This window comes from Sarcophilus harrisii, chromosome 5, assembly GCF_902635505.1.
Source record: "Sarcophilus harrisii chromosome 5, mSarHar1.11, whole genome shotgun sequence".
Lineage (NCBI taxonomy): Eukaryota > Metazoa > Chordata > Mammalia > Dasyuromorphia > Dasyuridae > Sarcophilus > Sarcophilus harrisii.
Genome location: NC_045430.1, coordinates 24203629 through 24224040, shown reverse-complemented (window position 1 = coordinate 24224040; position 20412 = coordinate 24203629). Strand labels below are relative to the sequence as shown.

The 20412-nt window shown below is 49.5% G+C and overlaps 1 protein-coding gene across 1 annotated transcript in view; it reads left to right on the top strand.

Annotated features, from left to right (window-relative positions):
* UTP20 (UTP20 small subunit processome component) overlaps nt 1-20412 on the top strand; it is a 92085-nt gene that overhangs the window by 9156 nt on the left and 62517 nt on the right. Inside the window, exons 5-19 of the mRNA XM_031938972.1 lie at nt 813-1001; nt 2094-2175; nt 3827-3964; nt 5288-5443; nt 5994-6140; nt 6221-6355; nt 7380-7457; nt 8213-8391; nt 11030-11185; nt 11539-11630; nt 12512-12617; nt 16599-16749; nt 17296-17358; nt 17735-17893; nt 20255-20331. Of these exons, the coding sequence (XP_031794832.1) occupies nt 813-1001; nt 2094-2175; nt 3827-3964; nt 5288-5443; nt 5994-6140; nt 6221-6355; nt 7380-7457; nt 8213-8391; nt 11030-11185; nt 11539-11630; nt 12512-12617; nt 16599-16749; nt 17296-17358; nt 17735-17893; nt 20255-20331 (1908 nt within the window). The remainder of the gene's footprint in view (nt 1-812; nt 1002-2093; nt 2176-3826; nt 3965-5287; nt 5444-5993; nt 6141-6220; nt 6356-7379; nt 7458-8212; nt 8392-11029; nt 11186-11538; nt 11631-12511; nt 12618-16598; nt 16750-17295; nt 17359-17734; nt 17894-20254; nt 20332-20412) is intronic.

Below are 20412 nucleotides of genomic sequence, written 5' to 3'. Positions count from 1 at the left end.
TTTTCAGTTTATACTAGGAACATTGCCATTTTATATCATTAACAACTGTGCTTGGGTTTTGATTAGAAAATCTTTTTCTTTTCTTTCTTTTTTTTTTAATTTAAATACATAGACAGCATTGCCTTACAACAGCGATATGTGAATATATATGTATATATGGGTGTGTGTATATAACGTGCAATATATAGTACATAATAATACATAAGATACACATTTATCTTTAAATTTTGAGTGTGTGTATGTATATGTATGGGGGTAGAGGGGAAGAGTAAGAGAGCTTAAAAAACTTCCAACTCCTCCCAGTTCTGTAAAATTACTGGATTAATAATATTTTTCTTGATGTAAATAGAAAAAGCAGCACTTGTTTGATCCAATGTTTTATTGGGTTTTTTTGGTCAGACTCTGAGGATAGGAAGAATTTTTTAATGTTTGATTAAGCACTAATTTTTAAGTGCTTTGATATTCTTGAACCATCATTCTCTTTCTTCTCCTTCCCCTCTGCAACTCCTTTTAACTTTATTTTTCTGGGCCGGGAGGGAGGGCCAGACCTACAATTTTATGAAAATGCAGAAATGAGGTTAAATTTGCCTCTACCAAGGCAAATTTATCCTTTCTCTGCAATTTGTAGTCTAGGGAGTTTCCTAGATCCCCCCAAAGGTTACTTACAGGCCAGGAGTCACAAAGTCAGATCTTTCTAAGCATGAGGTCATCCCACGTCCCCTCTCATCCTACTGCTTATGCTCCAGATACTAGGAGATTTTGGACTCTTAGTCTTGTGACATCATTATGCCTTTTTATTATTTCCAATGCAGCCTGGTTGTTCAGTTGGCTCGGGATCTGCAGACTGACTTCTATCCAAATTTTAAAGATTTTTTCCTGGCCATCACAGCGATTCTAGAGACCCAGGACACCGAGTTGTTAGAATGGGCTTTTACCTCCCTCTCTTACCTTTACAAGTACCTCTGGAGACTCATGGTCAAGGACATGCCAAATATATACAGGTAATTTTCTCCTTTGTTGTTTGGGCTTCCCTGGTTTTTGTTTGCCTCCGGGCTACCTCTTCAGCCGGATCTCCCATGATGAACTCTCCAAACCCTCTTCCTCTCCCTTTTGACATGTAACAGCACATTTTGCTGTCATTTTAAAAAGAACACAACAGCTGATTCTTTGATGTTCTGGTGTAGCCCTAGAAGCCCTGGGATAAGGATCCCAGCTCTCACTCTCCCAGTCAGAGTAAGCCACTAAGCAAGGCTTTCTCTTCCCCTCCGTGTTTTGTTCCCTGAGACGTTGGGGGTGAGGGCCACTTCTCAGGGTTGGCTTGAGCCTCTGTTCCACTGTGTCCTGCCCAGAGTTTACTGCTCGTGATTAGCACCCCAGGGCTATTTAGCTGCTCACTAAGAATGAGCCCTATTGACTAGGACAGCACATCGATGTACCGCAGGAAGCTATAGTTATGTGTAGTTACACACTGAGACATAGTGCACACAGGAGCGTGGGGTCAGTCACAGTCCTCGGGCAAAGGGATGGCTCTTGGAGCATTGGCTGTGAGACACACCAAGTCCGGCTCCCCCAGTGGCTGAGCCTGGTGGCGAGTCTGTGTGGGGAGCTGTGGCTGCTGCCTCCCCACATCCCACTGTGGAGGCCAGCCCCAGAACTTGGAGGGCTCAATACTCTGACCTTTCTAAGCTCTCAGAGGTCATAGCCCTTCCCAGGACTCCCAGGCAGGGACAAAAAACTATATGGAGACAGAATCCACAGCAAGGCCACACGTCCACACGCCCAGAGGGCACTGGTGGAGGCTCCCGGAGGCCTCTCCCCACCAACGACTTCCTTGCCTCCTAACTGAAACATAGCTGGGCAGGAATTCAAAAAATCCCTTAATAAAACCTTTGTGCAATTCTGGGACATTGATTTTTCTGTGCCCTTGGATTTCTCACTTGGCTTTCATGACTGAATTATGTGTATTTCTGCTCTCCCCAATAAGATGGATAAAAGGCTCCCTCCTTGGGGGCCTCTACTTGTTCTTGAAAGAAAGTCTGATGTATTGAACAGTCGGGCTCTTGGTTACCGAGAATCTCTCACTTCCCTTTCAGTTTATACAGTACCCTCCTGGCTCACCACAAATTACACATAAGAAATTTTGCAGCAGAAAGTTTTACATTTTTGATGAGAAAGGTAAGCTCGCTTATTTCTTTTAAGTGTTTATGAAATGGCTTATTCAAGAAGAGATGCCTCCACAGACTAGAAGCAGTTTTTGCTCCTGCTCTAAATTAGATTCAGTGCCACATAGGCACAGGCAGATCAGGACTGACAGCAGAAGCAGCTGCCGTCAGCAGGGGAAAACAGAGACTGGTCGGCAAGCCAGAGTGAGGGAGGGGTTTATGGGACACCCACGAGGCAATGTAAAGGGAACAGGAGCTAGTTCCCAGCCCCCCCACCCTGGACACGGAGAGAGGAGGATGTGGATGCAGGTGGGCACCGTAGGCAGGCCTTGGTGGAGGGGATGCCTCATGAATGAGGTCTTAGATCCCCAGGCACCAGGGCCCTTCTGGATCTCCCAGTCTGACGTTGGTCCTGGTGCCTCTTTCCCCATCCAGTCCCCTTGTGGCCTTGCCTCCCGGAGCAGGCTTTGTGTACCCTGGGGCAGGGTACCTCATTCCCCTTTCTCTGAGTCCTGGACCCCTCTAGTAACAGTCTGGGGATGTATGAAATAGAATGTGTAAGACTACCAAGGAAACCAACGACAGAAATACAGTTGTCAGAATATTAAATAAGAAGGTGATGGATGGCAGGTGAATGGCCTCAGTACCCTAGGAAAAGGAGAGCCAGGCTGGAGAGCTTTTTATTTTGTCTTTGTACCCCCAGCCTCGCCCAGGGTCTGGCAGGTTTTTGATGCTTAGGAAATATTGGTCCCTTGGAATTCGATTGAATTTCTCCTAGGGCTTAATTCATTTCTTAGAATCAGTGACACCATTTGGGTTTTCCTTTCATGTTTCTTCAGATTTATATTAAGCACTTTTTAGCGTATGAAAGGTGGCTTTTGATTTAAGTCATATTTAGTCCTTTGGGTAGTTAGCTGGCTAGATAGATAGAGCATTTCCTATGCGTGTGCCAGGCTCTGTGCTAACTGCCAAGAGTACAAGCAAAAGCAAAAACAAACCGAGTCCCTCCCTTTGGCCATAGAGTCTCTTGGGGGCAGATAACACCCACAAGGGTGCTGTCTAGGGGGAAAGGGGAGAGCAGGGAAGATCTGGGGTCCCATTCTGGGCAGGGCCCTGCCAACGAAGGGCGTCCGGTGGCAGCCTCTAGGGGACATATCTTGAGCTCCTGGAAAGCATGGTTTCAGTGAGCCCATGGCACAGCATGTGCCATGTAGTGAGCGCTTAATCAGTGCTTATTGAGTATGAGATGAGGAGAGTTGTGGTGCACTTTGACAGATGATTTTAGGCATGAACTCAATTGGCGGTTAGTATATGTTGTGCTTTGTAATGAAAGTCATGAGCATATTTCTCCCCATTATAGTTTGTAAACCATATGTAAGTATGAATCACTGTGATTCCTTTTGAGAGGCAAGAGGGTTGCCTTATATGATGAACTAATTGTGATTGGTGTGAATGTTTGGGTCGCAGGTCTTTTAGTCAGGGTTTCTATAAGGGTATATGTACTTAGTTATAACAATTGGAGATCATTTTTTGAACCTTTAAAAATTTATTTTCCTGTGTTAAATATACCTGAAACAGTTTACAAATAAAATAAAAAGTTGATTTGTTATAAGTTGTATGTTTAAAAGCTATGAATGACATTTGTTTGGGATTTTTTTCTCTAGGTTTCAGATCAAGACGCCCTCTTGAATTTAATGTTTCTTGACCTTGGCAAACATCCCACAAAAGTGGAAGGTGTTGGACAGTTACTTTTTGAAATGTGCAAAGGAGTTAGAAATATGTTCCACTCCTGTGCATCCAAGGTAAATAAGGGAGGGGAAAGGATTGGATGGGGAGATGAAAAGAAGTAAAGAATGACTTGGGGAGTGAGCATGAAGGGCAATGAGAGGAGAGGCAAGCTGGAGAGGGAGTTGTACTTGTTCATTACGACTTCTGGTTCTCTGATACCAGTCTAGGGCTCAAATCTCTTCAATTGCTTGCTCTGGGAATAGCCCTTTCTCTCCAGCTCTCACCTGTGGCCTTCCTGTTGGCCCTGCACTCTTTTATCAGTCGGATCCCTTTTTCCTCTTTCCTTTAAAGAAATGTTTGTTTTGGCTGTTGTCCCAAATCCCAAAGGGTGTGCCAACTGGAATTCCCCCGTCATTTCCCCAAGCACTGATAAAACATTTCTGCTCCAGAATTCTTGGCTCTCTGCCAGATTTAGGGGAAGGGAATTGAGAAATGATTCTTGATCCATAAATCACTTCTGGAAAGGGAAGGAACTAAGGATGAGCTGGCTAATTGAAAAAAAAAATTTGAGAATGGGAAGAGGAAAACTATGGCGAATCTGGACAGCAGACTAAAAAGCAGAGATGTCATCTTGCCAAGCAAGATCATAGGGTCAAAGCTAAGGATTTTACAGTAGCAATATGGCTGTGAGAGTTAGACCACAAGGAAGGCTGAGCCCTATGGAGTCAGACTTTGACATTCTGGTGCTGGAGATGACTTTTGGTTTAAAAGTCCCTCAGACAACAAGGAGATCAAATGATGAGTTTCTTAGGAATCACTTCCAGCTGTTCCCTGGAAGGTCCAGGACTGGAGCTGAGGCTTAAATGCTTTGGTGAAACAAGGAGGAGAGGGGCTGCATTGGAAAAGCCCCCGATGTTGGGAAAGATTGAAGTAGAAGGAGAGGGCAGCAGATGAGACGAGCCGATGGTATCGTGGCAGCCACGGACATGAGCTTGGACAGACTTTGGGAGATGATGTGCAATAGAAGAGCCTGATGTGCCGGGATCCCTGGGGTCACAGAGAGTCAGACGGGACTAAGCAATTGAACAATGGCAGCATGCTGTGGGCAGGTGGATGGGGGTACCTGGAGTCAGGAAGAGCTGAGCGCAAATTCCGCCTTAGACTCTTACTAGCTATGTGACCCTGGGCACAGACAGTTCTGTCTGTCTCAGTTCCCTCATCTGTAAAATGGGCAAAGTAGCCTCTCCCTCTCAGGATTTTTGCAAGGTTTAATGTGTACCATCTGCAGATAGCTTTACCAGCTTTTGATGGATGCTTCCAGTTATTGTCTATTTTTATGTCAACTTTGGAAACAAGAGCTAAAGTGTTAATGCATCCTTTGCTTTGGCTTTTCCCAGGCAGTCGGGGTAATTCTAAGGAAGCTGGGCCCAGTTACAGAGACCAAAGCACAGCTGCCCTGGCACCTGGTGGCGGAAGCGCTCAGGCAGATGGTCAAGTCCTCGGCTGCCTATGTCTACAAGGACCATTTTGGAGTGTTTTGGGAATGCTTGCAGGTAAGGCTTTGGTTTGGAGGAACTGGGATGGATCCTGTTTGAGGAGAGCGGCAGAGGAGGGAGAGCTGGCCTTGCCCCTGGTTCTGAGCCTCGCCTGCGCCACGCTGCTCTTCGACCCAACACAAGTCATGACTCCAGGCAGCTGGCTCTGAGATTGTGGGCAGGGCTGAAGTCTGCATTGGTGGAGGGAGATTCCTCATCGGGAACTTCCCGTACCCATTAAATCACGGGGCCAAACGAAAAGAGGGTTCTGTATAACGAGAGAGTTCTTTCCTGCTATAGCAGGGATTTTCTGGCCTGTGCTGAGTGAGGTTCCATTTAACTTAATTTAACTAAATAATAACTAAAACCAAACACATTGCAAACAGGGCTGTTTTGAGGGTGTCTCAGTCACTCAGTAACCAATGACTAAACCTTTATGAAGCACGTGCTGGGTGCCAGGCCCTGTGCTAAGCGCCTAGAGAACCTGTTTTGCATACATTTTCCTAAGCAAAGTGCTTGTGACCAGGAGGGGCTCCTGTCAATCTTTGTCCTTCACTCTCCTTGACAGGAATCGCTCCTGGAGCTCCAGGACAAAATGTCCACGTCTTGCTGCTCGGGCGGTTCAGACCAAATGGAGAGGCTGCTGCAGATCTACCTCATCCTGGTGAGACATGCCAGTGGCTCCAAAATTGGGCAGCCCGAAGCAATCTGTACGGTGAGTGTCCATCCAGCCCTGCTGTGCACGAGCCATCTGGGGCCCCGAGTGCCGGCCTAATCCCTTCTTTGGTCTTACAGACAATATTGCAAACATTGGACATCCCTGATCTCTCCACATCTTGCCGTAAGGTCCTCCTCGAAGTGATTTCTGCATTAGTCTTGGGTGAGAATATTTCCTTGCCAGAGACCCTCATCCGGAAAGCCGTGGAAAAGGTAATGGGTCTGGGATTCTGGGCCAGAGTCTGGGTGCAGCCCAAGGTTGCCCAGGGCATGGGCACGGCCTGGCTTCAGGAGATGCCCCTTGTCTTGCTGATGAGGGATGTGAGGATTTTAACCCACGTCCCCTGACTCTGTAGTTGGGGCCCTTTCCACATTTGGGGGGGCCTCATAGGGGAGACATTGTGTATGACAAGGAGGGATTCCCTCCCTTCTTCAAGTAGCTTCTGTTTTTGTCCCCGTTCAGCCTTGAGCGCTTAGTGTGTGGTCCCCCTGACACTGTCCCAGCTGCTCGTGTGGGCAGGAAGGGGGCTGTGATGGGGGTGGCCCCTGCTGTTAGCTTAGGGCCACAGTGTGCTCCGAGGGCTCGGGTGTCTCCTCTCCTCTCAGACCACAGAGGGTGAGCCCCCACAGGCTGTCCCGATGGCATTGACGGGCCAGCCCCTCTTGTTTTCTGGGCTCTCCCACGCGGCTTTTCCTGGCCCCCGGCTTGATCCGCTGCAGCCCCTTTGCTGAAGCACCGGGGAGCAGCAGCAGCAGCGACAGAGGTCCTGCCAAAGGCCTGGGCGCTAGTGTCCACCTCTTGGGCCCTCGGTTCTGTGCGTGGTCCTTCCCTGCTGCAGCCGGATGTCCCGGGGCAAACCACACGGCTTCTCGGCCTGCGGCCACCGAGAACTCCATTTCAGGCCACTTGGGTTTCCCACGTGATATTTTACCCATTAACTGGGATTCTCCGAAGGGCTCTCCCAGGCCTCTCCAGCCTGACTGCCGGGGCAGGGGGAGCAGGAGTGTGGGTGACCCCATTCCCCTTCATCTGCCCTCAGGCCAGAGGGCACCGCGCAGACCATCCCTCGGTAGATGAGGAGCAGGCTCCCTCAGGGGCTCTGCCGCAGGGCTGAGATTTGACCCCTGCTCCTTCGAACTACCCTTTCCCCTGTCCTGGGCAGTTTGGCCATCGGGCATCTGGCTGCAGGGTCCTTCGCGGGGCCTGCTCACCTCCGACTCTGTTTATGTTCCATAGACTTTTGAAAGCGGCTTTGAAAGACGTTTGATTTTTGATTTCTCCAGTGGGATGTTTTCCATGAAGCAGTTTGAACAGGTAGGTCAAGTAGAACGTTTAGAGTGAATGTTCTTAAACCTGGGCCCACGAACTTGGATGGGAAAAACGACACCTTTCTTTTTCCTCATGTTGGGTTTCCTTTGCAAATCTTGTTTTTTATATGCATTTAAATGCCATTCTGAGAAGGTGGTCTCAGGCGTCACCAGTCGGAGGGCCCAAGGGGTCCCGGCTCACCGCAGACAGCGCGCCCCCGCTGCGTTTCTGTGCAGTAATGGGATTTGCCTTTGCCTCGGCAGCCTCTGAGGGTGGGCAGGTTCCCAGGAGGGGCAAGGCTGGGGGGGCCTTTCCAGGCTGAAGTCCCTGCGCGTGGTCCTCTTTGTCAGACACTGGGCACCTAGGCTTGGGCTTCGGAGCACCTTGCAGAGCAGTCAAGGTCCTGCAGCTGGTCCCCCACGCGGGGCACTGTGCCCCACCAGAGCGCTGCCCTCGAGGAGCTTTGGGGCGGAGGAGCCAGGCCAGCAGGGGCAGTTACTGGGCAGGGCCAGAGGGTCCCCCTGTGGGGCACAGTCTGAGCATTCACAGCTCCTTCCCGGGCCCCCCATGTGGGCATCGTAGTGGTCCGAGGGTCATGGCACAGTCCCTGAGAGAGCCTCAGAAGCCTCTCGTTTTACTGAGGAGGAAACGGAGCCCCAGAGGGGTTAGAGGCCCTCCCAGACCATCCTGGGGAGAAAGCGTGGAGCCCAGGGAAGCGTCACTCAGCAGTGCCCTGTTTGGGGGCTTTCGATGTCTTCCAGCTCTTCCTGCCCACTTTGTTGGAGTATGTGGAGAACTGCTTCCTGGCCGAAGACGCGGCTGCCAAGGAGGAGGCCTTGGCCATCCTGGCGAAGCTCATTCTGAACAAAGCCCCGCCACCCACCATGGGCTCCATGGCCATTGAAAAGTACCCCCTGACTTTCAAGGCGAGGCCCTTGGGGTGAGTAGCGCTCTGGGGCCGAGATCCCCTGGACAAGATAGAGGAAAGGATGAGCTTGGAAGGAGCCTTCCTTAGGGGGCCCCGGGAGCAGGCCCACGGGGGTCCGCGACTAGCCTGACCTCGAGCAGGGCCGGGCTCCATCGGGGAGCCGGCCCACACAGCTAGAGCCGTCCCAAAGCTGCGGGGGCACCGTCGGAGACGGGAGGGGACCCCGCTGCTCTGGGCTTTGTGTGCTCACTGCTTCGTCATTAGGGGGCACCCCCCTCAGCAGGAAGTTGTAACCGAGGCAGCTGGGAAAGAGGGGGCCCTCTTTAGTCCGGGCCTTGTGCCTCAGAGGGATCGATGGTCTTTCATGGAGAGAGGGAGTTTCCACACCAGGAAAGTGGGCACCCAAGTGAAACCTTGGCCAGTGAGGGCACCCTTCTGTTATAGGGGCTGGCTGTCAGAAAGGCTGCTCGTGGCGGGACCCTCCCCGCGGCCCTTGGGGCAGGCACCAGGCAGCTGCAGGGGAAGCAGCTCTTCCCAGTGTTAGGCCCTGTAGGAAGCCGCTCAGTGGGACGGGCCCTCGAGGCCTTCTCCAGCCCTTTTGTTTCACCAGTGGGGAAGGAAGCTACAGCTTGGAGGCAGCAGGAGGAGGGGATGGCGGGACAGGGCTTGGGCTTTGCTGCAGCCTTTGAAAGCCTTGGGCGCATTAGCGCCACTTCTGGGAGCTTCTGCGTCCCCGGTGGGGCCCAGGACCCTCCTCACTACAATGGATTCCCCCCTGCAGCCTGTTCTCTTTTAAAGCTGATGCTGCTTTTCTGTCAGGTGTTTGTGGGGATCCCTTCTGAGTCTGCCCTCACGCCCACAAACCTGTATTTTCACAGAGAAAACAGTTAGCAAAATCAGCCAAGGACGGCGTTACATGACATGATGGGCCCATAGTCCCTTACCTCTCTGGTGCCCCCGGTGCTCAGGGCTGGCCCGTGGCGAAGGCGCTTTTAGTTTCCCGCCATCCAAGCTAGCCCCTCTCAGACTGTCCCGTCGGTGGGGCTGATGGTTATCAAGTTTTCTGGGGCTGAATCATACATTTAGTGTCACTGAGGTCTTGGGGGGGATCAAAGGGGAAAAAGCAGAGCCAGAAGGAGCAAGAGTGAGCAGAGGCCACAGGTCAGGGCAGTCTGCAGCAGACTTCAAGGACACCTCCCTCCTTGCAGAGGTTTTCTTTAAGCTTTTTATTTCTGCACCACATGTATGGATAGTTTTTTAACATTGACCCTTGCAAAACCTTGTGTTCCAAATTTTCCCCTTCCTTCCCCCTACTCTCTCCCCTAGACAGCAAGTAACCCAATACATATTAAACATGTGCAGTTTTTCGATACATATTTCCACAATTATCTTGCTGCGCAAGAAAAATCTGACCAAAAAAGAAAAAAAAAACAAACGAGAAAACAAAATGCAAGCAAACAACAACAAGAGTGAAAATGCTACATTGTGGTCCATATTCAGTTCCCATAATCCTCTCTCTGGATATAGATCATCCTTGCTGGTTTTAAGGGCCATTTTGTGTTGTTTCTGCATCACCCTTAGGTCCCATGTATCTGTCCCTTGGCCCCATAACATAGAATAAAAAAAGGAAAAAAGCATCCCTTCAGAAGTGACCCCCACGGCAGGAGTCCGGTTGTCCCTCTGCAAAGCAGGCAAAGAAGTGTGTGTCCCCGACTCCTGCAGGGACAATTAGATTGTCATAAGTGCACAGCATTTAGTTTATTTTCTTGTCCTTTGCCGCACTGATGTGTGAATATTTTCTTCTGCTATGTCTGCTTACTTCCCTTTGTATCTATTTACCTGGGTATATTCCCCGGCTTTTCTCTAGGCTTTGTTTTTCCTCCCTATTCAGTATTGATTAATCAGCTTTCTTGGGAATTATACAGGGGAGGGGGTTGAGTGCATCGTTGTTTGGATATTGGCTGGGGATGAGCTTGTGTGAAAAGAGAACAAGTTAGTAAGTCCTAAAACAATGCACAAACAGGGGCTCCCCCCTCCCCCCAGTGGCTCCTGTCGCAGAAGGGTTGCCCTTTTACATTTATAGCTCTCCTTACACTTTTTAAGCAAGTCCTTTACAGTCCTGACCCGAGCTCCTCATCAGAAGCAGCAGTTGGATGAGGTGGTTGCTGAGCTCGAGTCGGTGTTGCTGTGACCTCTGCCAGGAAGGGTGTGTCCCCCAAGGCTTCCGGCCACCCCCAGTTAAGGATGTCCTGCTATGCCTCCCCCATCCCCTTATTCCCCATTTCTAAAATGGGCAGCAGCCGCGCCTGCCTCGGGTTCTCTGGCTGAAGCTCTGGGGTGAGGGGGCCATGCTTCCCTGCCTGATGGTGCGAGGGCAGGAGCACTGGGGCTCGCTCCTGCTGCTGGCGCTTTTTCTGTGACTTTGGGGACATCAGCTCCGCGGCTTCCTCACCTTGTGAAACGAGATGGGGCGGGACTCGGTGCTGGCGGGGTCCCCCCTGGGCCGGGCCTGGGCAGCCCTGAGCCAGAGGCCGACTCGTCCGAGCAGAGAACGCGCTCCCTCTGTGCCGCCTCATCCCCGTTTGAGAGCTGGGCAAGGCTGGGCTTGCCGGGCTTAGACGCCTTCTCCTTTCTGTTCATGTCCTCACAGACCCCGCACGAGGCAGAAGAGGACCAGGACCGGCTCAGAGTCGGAACAGCTGCTGGTGTTGGGCCACATCCTCTCCCAAATCCAGCTCCCCCCCAGCACAGAGACGGGGTCTCTTTCCCACCTTTGGGCGGCGCTTGTGGTGCTGCCTCATCTTCGGTAAGAGGCGGGCCTTGGGTGGCTTAGGGAAGGGCAGGGCCTTGGGGAGGGGGCGGTGGGGAGGGGTGTGGTCTGCATCCAGAGGGGGACGTTGTGCACGGGTGCTGGTCTGCATTGGAGAGAGGGCTTCTCACGGGGAGGTCCCTGCTTCAGTGGAACCACAAGTTTCAATCTTTCCCTTCTCAGGAAAAATTTCATTTGAACCAAAATATCTTTAGCATGAGGGGCATAGAGACAGAGATAGACTAATGCTTGCCTTCAGAAAGCTTACACTGTATTGATCAAGTGCCACCAGATGAATGGACTGTTTAAAACTGATGTGATTTCTTGTCTCCCTCGCCCGTTATGAGCAGACCGATGGAGAGAGAGAAGATGGTGCCTCTGGTCACAAGGCTCATAGACTCCTTCTTTGCGGCCAGCAGCAACCCGGGGAGCGTTGGTAAAGGTGGGTGCTGCTCCCCTTTGGCCTCTGAACTTCCTCTGTTGGTGCATCTGACCTGGGGCCTCCCCAGGGAGCTGGGACCTGGCCCTGCTGCTCGGGGGGGGCGGCCGGGCTGGCTGTGTCTGTGTGCCAGGGTCACCCTTCTGGAAGTCCTTACACCTCCCGCACGAGCGGGCACTCCCTCCCCACCCCCCACCCCCCCAGTCCTTGATGTGTGAGTGGGCCGGCCTGACTCGGAGCGTGGCTCGCCGGGTCTGTGCTGTCGCAGGAACTTAGAAAAGCCAAAGCTTGGGCCCCGATGTGAGGCCAGAAGGGGCCTAGTCCCTCTTCCTTCCCAGGAGATGGGCTTCCCAGAGTATCCCAGCCTCTCGGCGCCCACAACAGGAGCCACAATAACTCGCCTTGATGGAGCACTTGGCGTCTGTGATGTCTGCTCCCAACAGCCGCCTGGCAGGCGCTGCTGCTGTGAGAGCTGCCGAGGCTCACCAGAGGTCCCGTAGTACAGTGTCTGAGGCAGGAGCCCAATTCAGGTCTCTTAATCCCACTTTCAGTGCTCTGTTCTCCCCCCAAGCTAAAAAAGACACTCCGCTTTTCCAGCTCTGCCTGGAGCACCCTCCCCCCACGCCCCAGGACAAAAAAATAAAGAACCTCTATGTCCCTGTGAGGTCTGCCAGATTTCTAGGCTCTCCTTCCTTCTCTTTCATTCTTGCCGTTTAGATAATTATTTTTTATTTTATTTCAGAACACAGTTAGTAAGCACTTACTGCGTATTTAAAAGCATAGAGCTGGGGGTTGTTTTTTTCTCCCAGAAGTTGAGGTTAGCTTTGAGGCTGAATGCGATGTCTGTTCAATTCATGAGCAAGTTTTGTTTTCCACTCCTCCAGGGGAGTTATTCGTCCTGTGCCAGGCAGTAAATGCTCTGCTGAGTTTAGAAGAGTCTTCTGAAATTCTCCAGTTGATTCCTGTGGAACGAGTGAAGAAACTGTTGGAGTAAGTGAAATGGTTTCTTGGATCTTTTCAGTGGTTTAAAATAAAGAACGTTCATGAGGCAACAAGAACTTGTTTGTTAAGTGCAGAACAAATATGATCTTATTTTATCTTCATTAATGCTGTTAGCCCCATTTTCTGGATGAGGAAACTGAGGCAGTTTTTGGACTTGAATTTGGGTTTTCCCAGCTCCACATCAGGTTCTTTATCCATAGTGCCACTCAGTGGCCTCTAGGGAAGGAGTTGGATAAAGGGAAGGTTCTTTTGATGCTCGTAGAGGTTATCTGGTCTTTTCAATCTTTAAAAGAGATACTGTTTTAAAAAATTAAGTTCTAATTTAATATTAGATTTTTTTCCCAATTAATTTTTACAATTTTAATATTGTTCCAAATTTTGAGCTCCAGATTTTCTCCCTTTCTTTCTTCCCTGCCTCATTGAAAGGGTAAGGAGTTTGGCATAGGTTATCCGTTTGTTGTGCAAAAAACATTTCCATGTAAGATGTTAACAGCATTTAAAATGTAGCCTGGACAGGATCGGTCTCTAACCTGGGAATAGCCAGAGGCACATAAAGCAGGCCCGAGACAGGAGTGCCAGCAAACAAGCAGCAGCTTACTGAGGTGCTTTCAGAGGGGGGAGTCGGTCTGCGGGCCTTTGAGGTTCATGAGGAGAACTCCTTCAGCTGGGGAAAGGTGCAGTGATGGACATAAATCACAGTGGGAAGGGAGGGGGGGAGGGTGAATTATGTGTGGGCATCTCCAGGACCAAAGCGGTTTGCCACCAGCCCAGGAGGGCAGGACAGTGTGGGCACTTGAGTTCTTAAGCGATTGTTTGTAAAAAAGGGTCATTAGTTGGTGGGCACCAGACCGGACTTCTGTTACAGGAACAGGTTCTGCAGTCTTTAATTTCACTTAATATGCACAGGAAAGCATTGTCACGATTTGAGCAATCATTTCAAACTGCCAGTGAGACTGACTCCCAAAGTCAGGATCTGCTGGGAAAATGGTAGCTCTGAAGAACCTAAATTAGCAGTATATTCATTATACATCTCTTATCAAATATATGAGAATGGCAATTTCCTTCCCAAAGTCCTGCTGTGGAAGAAGACAGACAAAAACAAAACAAAACAAGGGGGATGATTGCATTCATTGCATCCCTTCTCCCCAGGGACTATTTTATGTTTGATCTTTGTATCCTGTTACTATATCTGTAGTAGGGCTTGTAAATGCTCCTTGAATTGTGTGGTGGGGGCCTGGAATCAGGTAGGAAGGGGGGGTGAGTGAATCCCATCTTAGTGACTCTGTAATTGGGGCCTGTTTCTTCATCTGTACATTGCAAGCCCCTTTCAGTCGCTCTGCTGTGAATTCCACTTCCTCACCCAGATTATTGTTATGAGTTAGGAGGTAGTCATCGAGGTTGTTGGAAGTGTGTTTGGAGAAAGGGCCCAGGGCCGGCCAATGTTACAGGTGACCTGGATGGGCTCCATGACTGCTCTTTGGATTCAGTGGAAGCCTTCTTTGGGAGGAGGGGCTTCCTCGGGCTCCACTGTGTTTGGCCTCAGTGTCTCTGCCTGCTTGAGCATCCTTGCCAGAATTCCTTTCCTTGGAGAGTTAGCATGGGTCTATGATTTATTTCATCAAGAACTAAATTTGCTTTTCTTATGCATGAGTTTATTCTTAGGACAAGAGTTATTGGTACACATCAGGGGATTCTGAGAGGCACTGAAACCTATATTTTTATTTGTGGGAAACAGAAGTGAGACTGGCCATGGGAACATTTATCACCTGAATTCCCACAGCCAGTATGTATTTATTGGAGGTAGAAGCTGAACCTGGATTTTCCTGACTCGGAGGCCATCCAATCTGCCATTTGTTTGTGGGTAATGGATGTAATTTTTTTTTTTTTATAGGCATGTGAATTTTGAGGAAATCCCTGTAATACAACCCATTATTTCATGCAACAATTTGTCCCTAAGAAAAATGTTTGTCAGGATACAGCGAGTTAAAGAAAAGGTCTTAAATTAATATGATGGGTTTTTTCTAGTATACTTTTCAACTTCCTTTCATAGTAAGAGATTCAGAGAGTATCCAATGTCTTTTTTTTTTTTAATAATTATACTTTGTTTTAACATTTATTTAAAAAATTTTTGAATTTCAAATTCTTTTCCTCCAACCGCCTACTCATGGAACAAGCAAGCAATGTGATATCCATTATATGTGTGAAGTCATGCAAAACATTTTCATGTTGCCAACAATTTTCAGAAAGCAAGAAAAATGAAGTTAAAGAAATATGCTTTGATCTGTATTCTGGCCCCATTTCTTTTTGGAAGTGGACAGTATTTTTTATCATGACTTCTTTGAGGTGGGTTTGGAGCATTGCTGAGTATTGCAGAGACTAGCTAAGTCATTCACAGTTGATTCTTGCATAATTTTGCAGATTGTGTGGTGTTTAGGTTTTGCTCACTTCACTTTGCATCAGTTCATATATAAGTCTTCTCAAGTTTTTCTGAAAGTATCCTGCTCACCATTTCTTTCCTTCTTATTTATTTATCCATTCATTTATTTACTCATTCATTCGTTTATTTTTTTTTCCCACCAATCCATTCATCCATTTATTTATTTGTTTGTTTGTTTATTTGCAAAGCATATGCATGGGTAACTTTTCCAACACTGACTCTTGCAAGACATTTTATTCCAAATTTTCCCCTCCTTCCCCCAACCCCCTCCCCTAGCTGGCAGGTAGTCCAGTACATGTTAAATATGTTGAAATATATGTTAAATCCAATATATGTACACATATTTATACAGTTATCTTGCTGCGCAAGAAAAATCAGATCAAGAAGGAAGGAAAAGAAAAACTGAGAAAGAAAACAAAATGCAAGCAAATAGCACAAAGAAAGCGAGAATGCTATGTTGTGGTCCACACGCTGTTCCCATAGTCCTCTCTCTGGGTGTAGAGATGGCTCTCTTCATCACTCAACAAGTGGAACTGGTTTGAATCATCTCATTGTTGAAGAGAGCCACATCTATCAGAATTGATCATTGTAGTCTTGTTGAAGTATATAATGATCTCCTGGTCCTGCTCATTTCACTCAGCATCAGTTCGTGTAAGTCCCTCCAGGCCTTTCTGAAATCATCCTGTTGGTCATTTCTTACAGAACAGTTATATTCCATAACATTCATATACCACAATTTACCCAACCGTTCTCCAACTGATGGACATCGGCTCAGTTTCCAGTTTCTGGCCACTACAAAGAGACCGGCCACAAACATTCTCTGCTCATCATTTCTAAAGCTCACAATAGTATTCTGTTATAGTCGCATACCACAACTTGTTCAGCCGTTCCTCAGTCGATAGACATTCCCTCAGTTTCCAATTCTTTAGTGCCACAAAAAGAACTTCTATAAATATCTTTGTACACAGGACCTTTTTTCCTTTTCTTTGATCTCTTTGGAATACAAATCCAGCAGTGATATTGCTGGGTCTGAGCCGTAGTTCTTTGTGTATGGATCCAAACTGCTCTCCAGAATGTGCTCGCCAGTGCACAACCCCACCAGTAGTGCATTGGTGCCCCTATTTTTTATGGGCACATGTTCACTGGCGCCGTGTGACCCGGCAGAAACAGTACTGGGCAGGGAGGGAAGGATGAGGTCTAGGGTTTGTCACTCCTTCCTTGTGTGACATGGAACAAGTCTGTAGCTTCTCTGGGTTTTACTTTCTAGGGCTCCTCTGAGTGGAATGGAAGCTCCTTGAGGGCAGGGAACAGTTCCCTTAATAAGTAAACAGTCTGCTTGTTGACATGAAAAGTAGGCTTGAAGGTTTCCCCCAGCTCAGTGTTCGAGGGCTTCTGGTTTCGAGCATCAAAGGGAAGCCTTTATAAATTGTTTCTAGTCTCGGCCATCGTTGGTCATCGTCAGCTGCCACTGGGTGCTCCCAGGCTTCGTGCTTGTTGGAGAACTGGGTGCTGAGGGCGGGCTCTCGTTTCAGGACCTTCCCCGAGGAGCCTTCTGTGCTGCTGCTGGCCGACCTCTATTACCAGCGCCTGTCCCTCTTTGGCTGTTCGGAACCTCTGGCAGAGGAGACTTTGATGAGCCTGTATGTCAGTCTGCAAGCAAATATCTCGGCCGGGGTGTCCAAGGTGAGTGCTTGTGGTCGCCTTTCCCGGGCCTGGATGTGTGCGGAGAGAGCCTCAGGTCTGAGGGAGCCCCTCTCCCGTTGTCCGTCCCTCCGAAGACCCGGGGGCTTAGCGCAGGGCTCCTGGGAGAGGTTGGTGCCGACTGCTCCCTGGCGTTTCTGTAGCCCCCACTCCACGGCAGGATCTTGTTTGGCCCTGGGACCCCAAGGGGGAGACTGCCATTGTCTGCATCTAGAACTGAAAATGGGGCCAGGGTCCCCGGCTTGTAGGTGGGAGCTTTCCGGCTCCCAGCTCGGGCACTCCTGAGGGAAGTGCTTGGTAAGTGGCCGGTGCTGCTGGGAGCTTGGGGTCAGGGGCCTGGGCCGGGCTGCGGGGTTGCTCTTAGCCCACTGGATTCTGCCTCGGGTGCTGAGCCTGAGGGGGGGCTTGTTCTCCGCCTCTGCGCAGGCCGGGAGACAGGCCCCGCCCCCTCGGGACGGCCCTTCTGCTGGCCCAGAGCTCAGGGCAGTGCCCCTCTCACCGTTTTTTCTTTGTCTTCCTTTGGATCAGATTCGACTTCTGACGATAAGGATCCTGAACCACTTTAAGGTCCAGCTTCCCGAGGCGATGGAGGTATTGCAGCCCCTTCCCCTGGGATTTCAGTTGCTCTCTTCCTTTTCTCTACTTGCCCTTTGCTCAGGGGGCGCTTGGGTTGCCCTGTAATTGTAACAGAGCCCCGGAGTTGGAGGCCCACGTGAGGCCCAAATCTTACCTGTTCGCACGGCCTGTGTTTCCTTCTCTCTCTGAGATGAAGGAGTAGAGTAGGGCAGCTCTAGCTCCCCTAATGCTAATGGGAATGATGAGGACTGTCCTGTCCTCATTATTTGAACTACAGAATGCCTGGGAGATCATAATACCACTTTTCCAAAATAACTTAAAATTTTTTATTGCCATCTTATTTTTATTAATATTGCTTTGTAACATTTAGAATACATTTATTTTTGCATAGGACGATGGGATAGGGGAGCGCCAGTCTATCTTTGCTACATTGCTGCAGTCTGAACTTGTCCCAGCAACTGTGAACGATTACCGAGAGAAGCTTTTGCATTTGAGAAAACTGAGACATGACTTGATCCAGGCGTCCATCCCTGACGGACCTTTACACGAGGTAAAGCCAGTGTCTGTGTAGAGTCCTTCTGTCCTGTGGTAAACTTGCCCGCCTGGGGTTTGGAGGCCGGCTGATCTGAAGACATAAGCTGTGACTTCCCTGCAGCCCGTCCGCCTCCCAAGTCTTCCCTGCCTCTCTCCCTTCCCACTGCTTGGCCCGGGGACACGGGCCGGCCTCGGTTGGGCCGTCTCTTCTTGCACTCAGCCCGTTCCTCCTCCGTGGTGCCTCCCTGTGGGGGAGCGAGCCCAGCCTCTGCCCGCAGAGCGCCAGCTCAGAAGGCTTTCCCGGCTGGGCCGGCCTGGTGTCTGGGGCCCTCCCTGTGGTGGGGTGGGGAGCTCACGTGCAGTCTGGCTGCGGGGTGAGAACTGGGGCCCAGAAACTCTGCTCCGTCACGCAGAGCTGTACCCGTGCCAGGGAGGTGAATCAGCTCTGGAGGGCCGGCCTGCTCCCGAAAGTCCCACCTCTGCTTTCTTTGTGGAACCTTGGCTAGTTCAGCAAATATTTTCATTTTAAGTAAGCCTTTTACTGATGTTTATTTTTTATACTAACTGCATTTGCCACAGTGACGGCCCTTCCCTTCCTTTGCCTATCAGAGATCTAGCCCTTCTAATCAAGAATTTAAAATAGTGTAGTAAAACCAACCAGCCCATCCAGAAGCCTGACGCTGCCTGAAGTTTGGCACCCTCGTGCCCGCCTCCTCCACCAAGAGCCAGTGACGCCATCCTTGGCCCATCAACGACTTGGCGGCAGGCGGTTTCGGTGGCTTTGTTGGTCTTTCTGTTTGCATCACTAGTGGTGTGTGCAGTTTTCCTGGTTCTGCTGCATCCCTTTGCCTTGGTTCGTGTGAGTTCCTGGGCACCTTTGCCCCCTCCTGTGGCCTGGGCAGGTTTCACTGCATCCACACACCATGCCATCCCCGTAAGCAGGCACCTGCTTCGTTCCAGGCTTTGCTGCCGTCGTGGGCTCTTGCTGCAAACATGCTGGCGGCACTTTCCCAGGCTCCTCAGGTTCCACCCCTCCCCCCTTTGCTGGTCACCCACAGACTAGACTTTTATAGGGGAGTCTGCTCCTCCAGTACCCTGCACCCTTTGTATCCTAATGTAACCCTATCGGATTGCAGGGGATGGCACCTTTTAGTGATGTCTGTTGTTGTTTGGTCACATCTTACTCTTTGTGACCACTTTGGGGTTTTCTTGGCAGAGATACTGGAGTGGTTTGCCATTTCCTTCTCCGGCTCATTTTATAGGTGGGCAAACTGAGGCAAACAGGGTGAAGTGACTTGCCCAAGGTCATGTGCCTGAGGCTGGATTTGAACTCGGGTCAGACTTGGTGTTCTATCTACTGTGCTATCTAGTCCTGTCCCCTCCCCTTTTAAAAAATTTTAATATTTTTTTCCAGTTACATTTAAAAACAATTTTATCCTTCATTTCATGCAGTTTTGAGGTCCAAATTCTTTTCCACCCTTCCTTCCCTACCCCCTCATTGAAAAGGCAAGCAGTTTGATGAAGATTGTGCATATTCTGTTGTGCAAAATGTAATTCCAGGTTAATGTGTTGTGAGAGGAAACAGAGTAACCCTCTCTCCCCTATCTCCCCCCTCTCCCCAAAAGAAAAGAAAAATAGGAGTTTAAAAATATGCTTCAATCTGTATTCATATACCATCATTTTTTTCCTCTAGAGGTGGAGTAGCATTTTTCATCCATCAGAATGGTCTTGGATCTTTGTTACTGAGAACCTAGCTGCCCCTTTAGACAGAGCCCCCCATTAATTCTTTTTGGAAATCCTTCGATAAGCTGTCTGTGTCTCATCTGTCTTTAGCTAACTCTCTACGCTCTCCATCTCTTTATCTTTGTTTATATTTATCTATCATTCTACCTGTTCTTCCATGTGTCTTTCTGTCTCTCTTTCTCTCTGTTGTAGTGGTCAGAGAGCTTAGGTCCGAGCTTGCTCGGTGTGCCCAGCTGTCTGTTCTCAAGCAGCTGCTGGTCTCCTGGGAGGGTGCTCAAGGCTCAGTCCCACCTTTTGCCCTTCCCTTGTCCCCTCCTCAAACAGGCCTCAGTTACCTTTGGGATTCGGAACTGTGAGAGAGCATGATGTGAACTGATGGAGCATCTCTTTCCTCAGGGGATGTCGAAACCCTCTTCTTCCTCCTTTGCTTTTTTCCTTCTGAGAGAAGAGGCAGCACATTAACTGGAACACTTAATTTTTTAAACTGTTGGTGATGAAATTCAGCATTATCAAAACTTAACATCCGAAAATAAGAGAAACTGGAAATTTAAACATTTAATTTTCATTCTTGAGTGATTTCTGGACTTCTGTTCACTTCCACGTCCACTTAGACCTCCCTTCTGTTTGCCCCCAGGTCCCGCTCCGTTATCTGCTCAGCATGTTGTATATTAACTTCAGCGTTCTCTGGGATCCCGTTATTGAACTCATCTCGTAAGTGTGGGACACGTGGGAGAATGAGGAGAGGGGAGTGGCTGTGAGCGGGTGGGGGCCAGCCACTCCTTGGTGGGATGG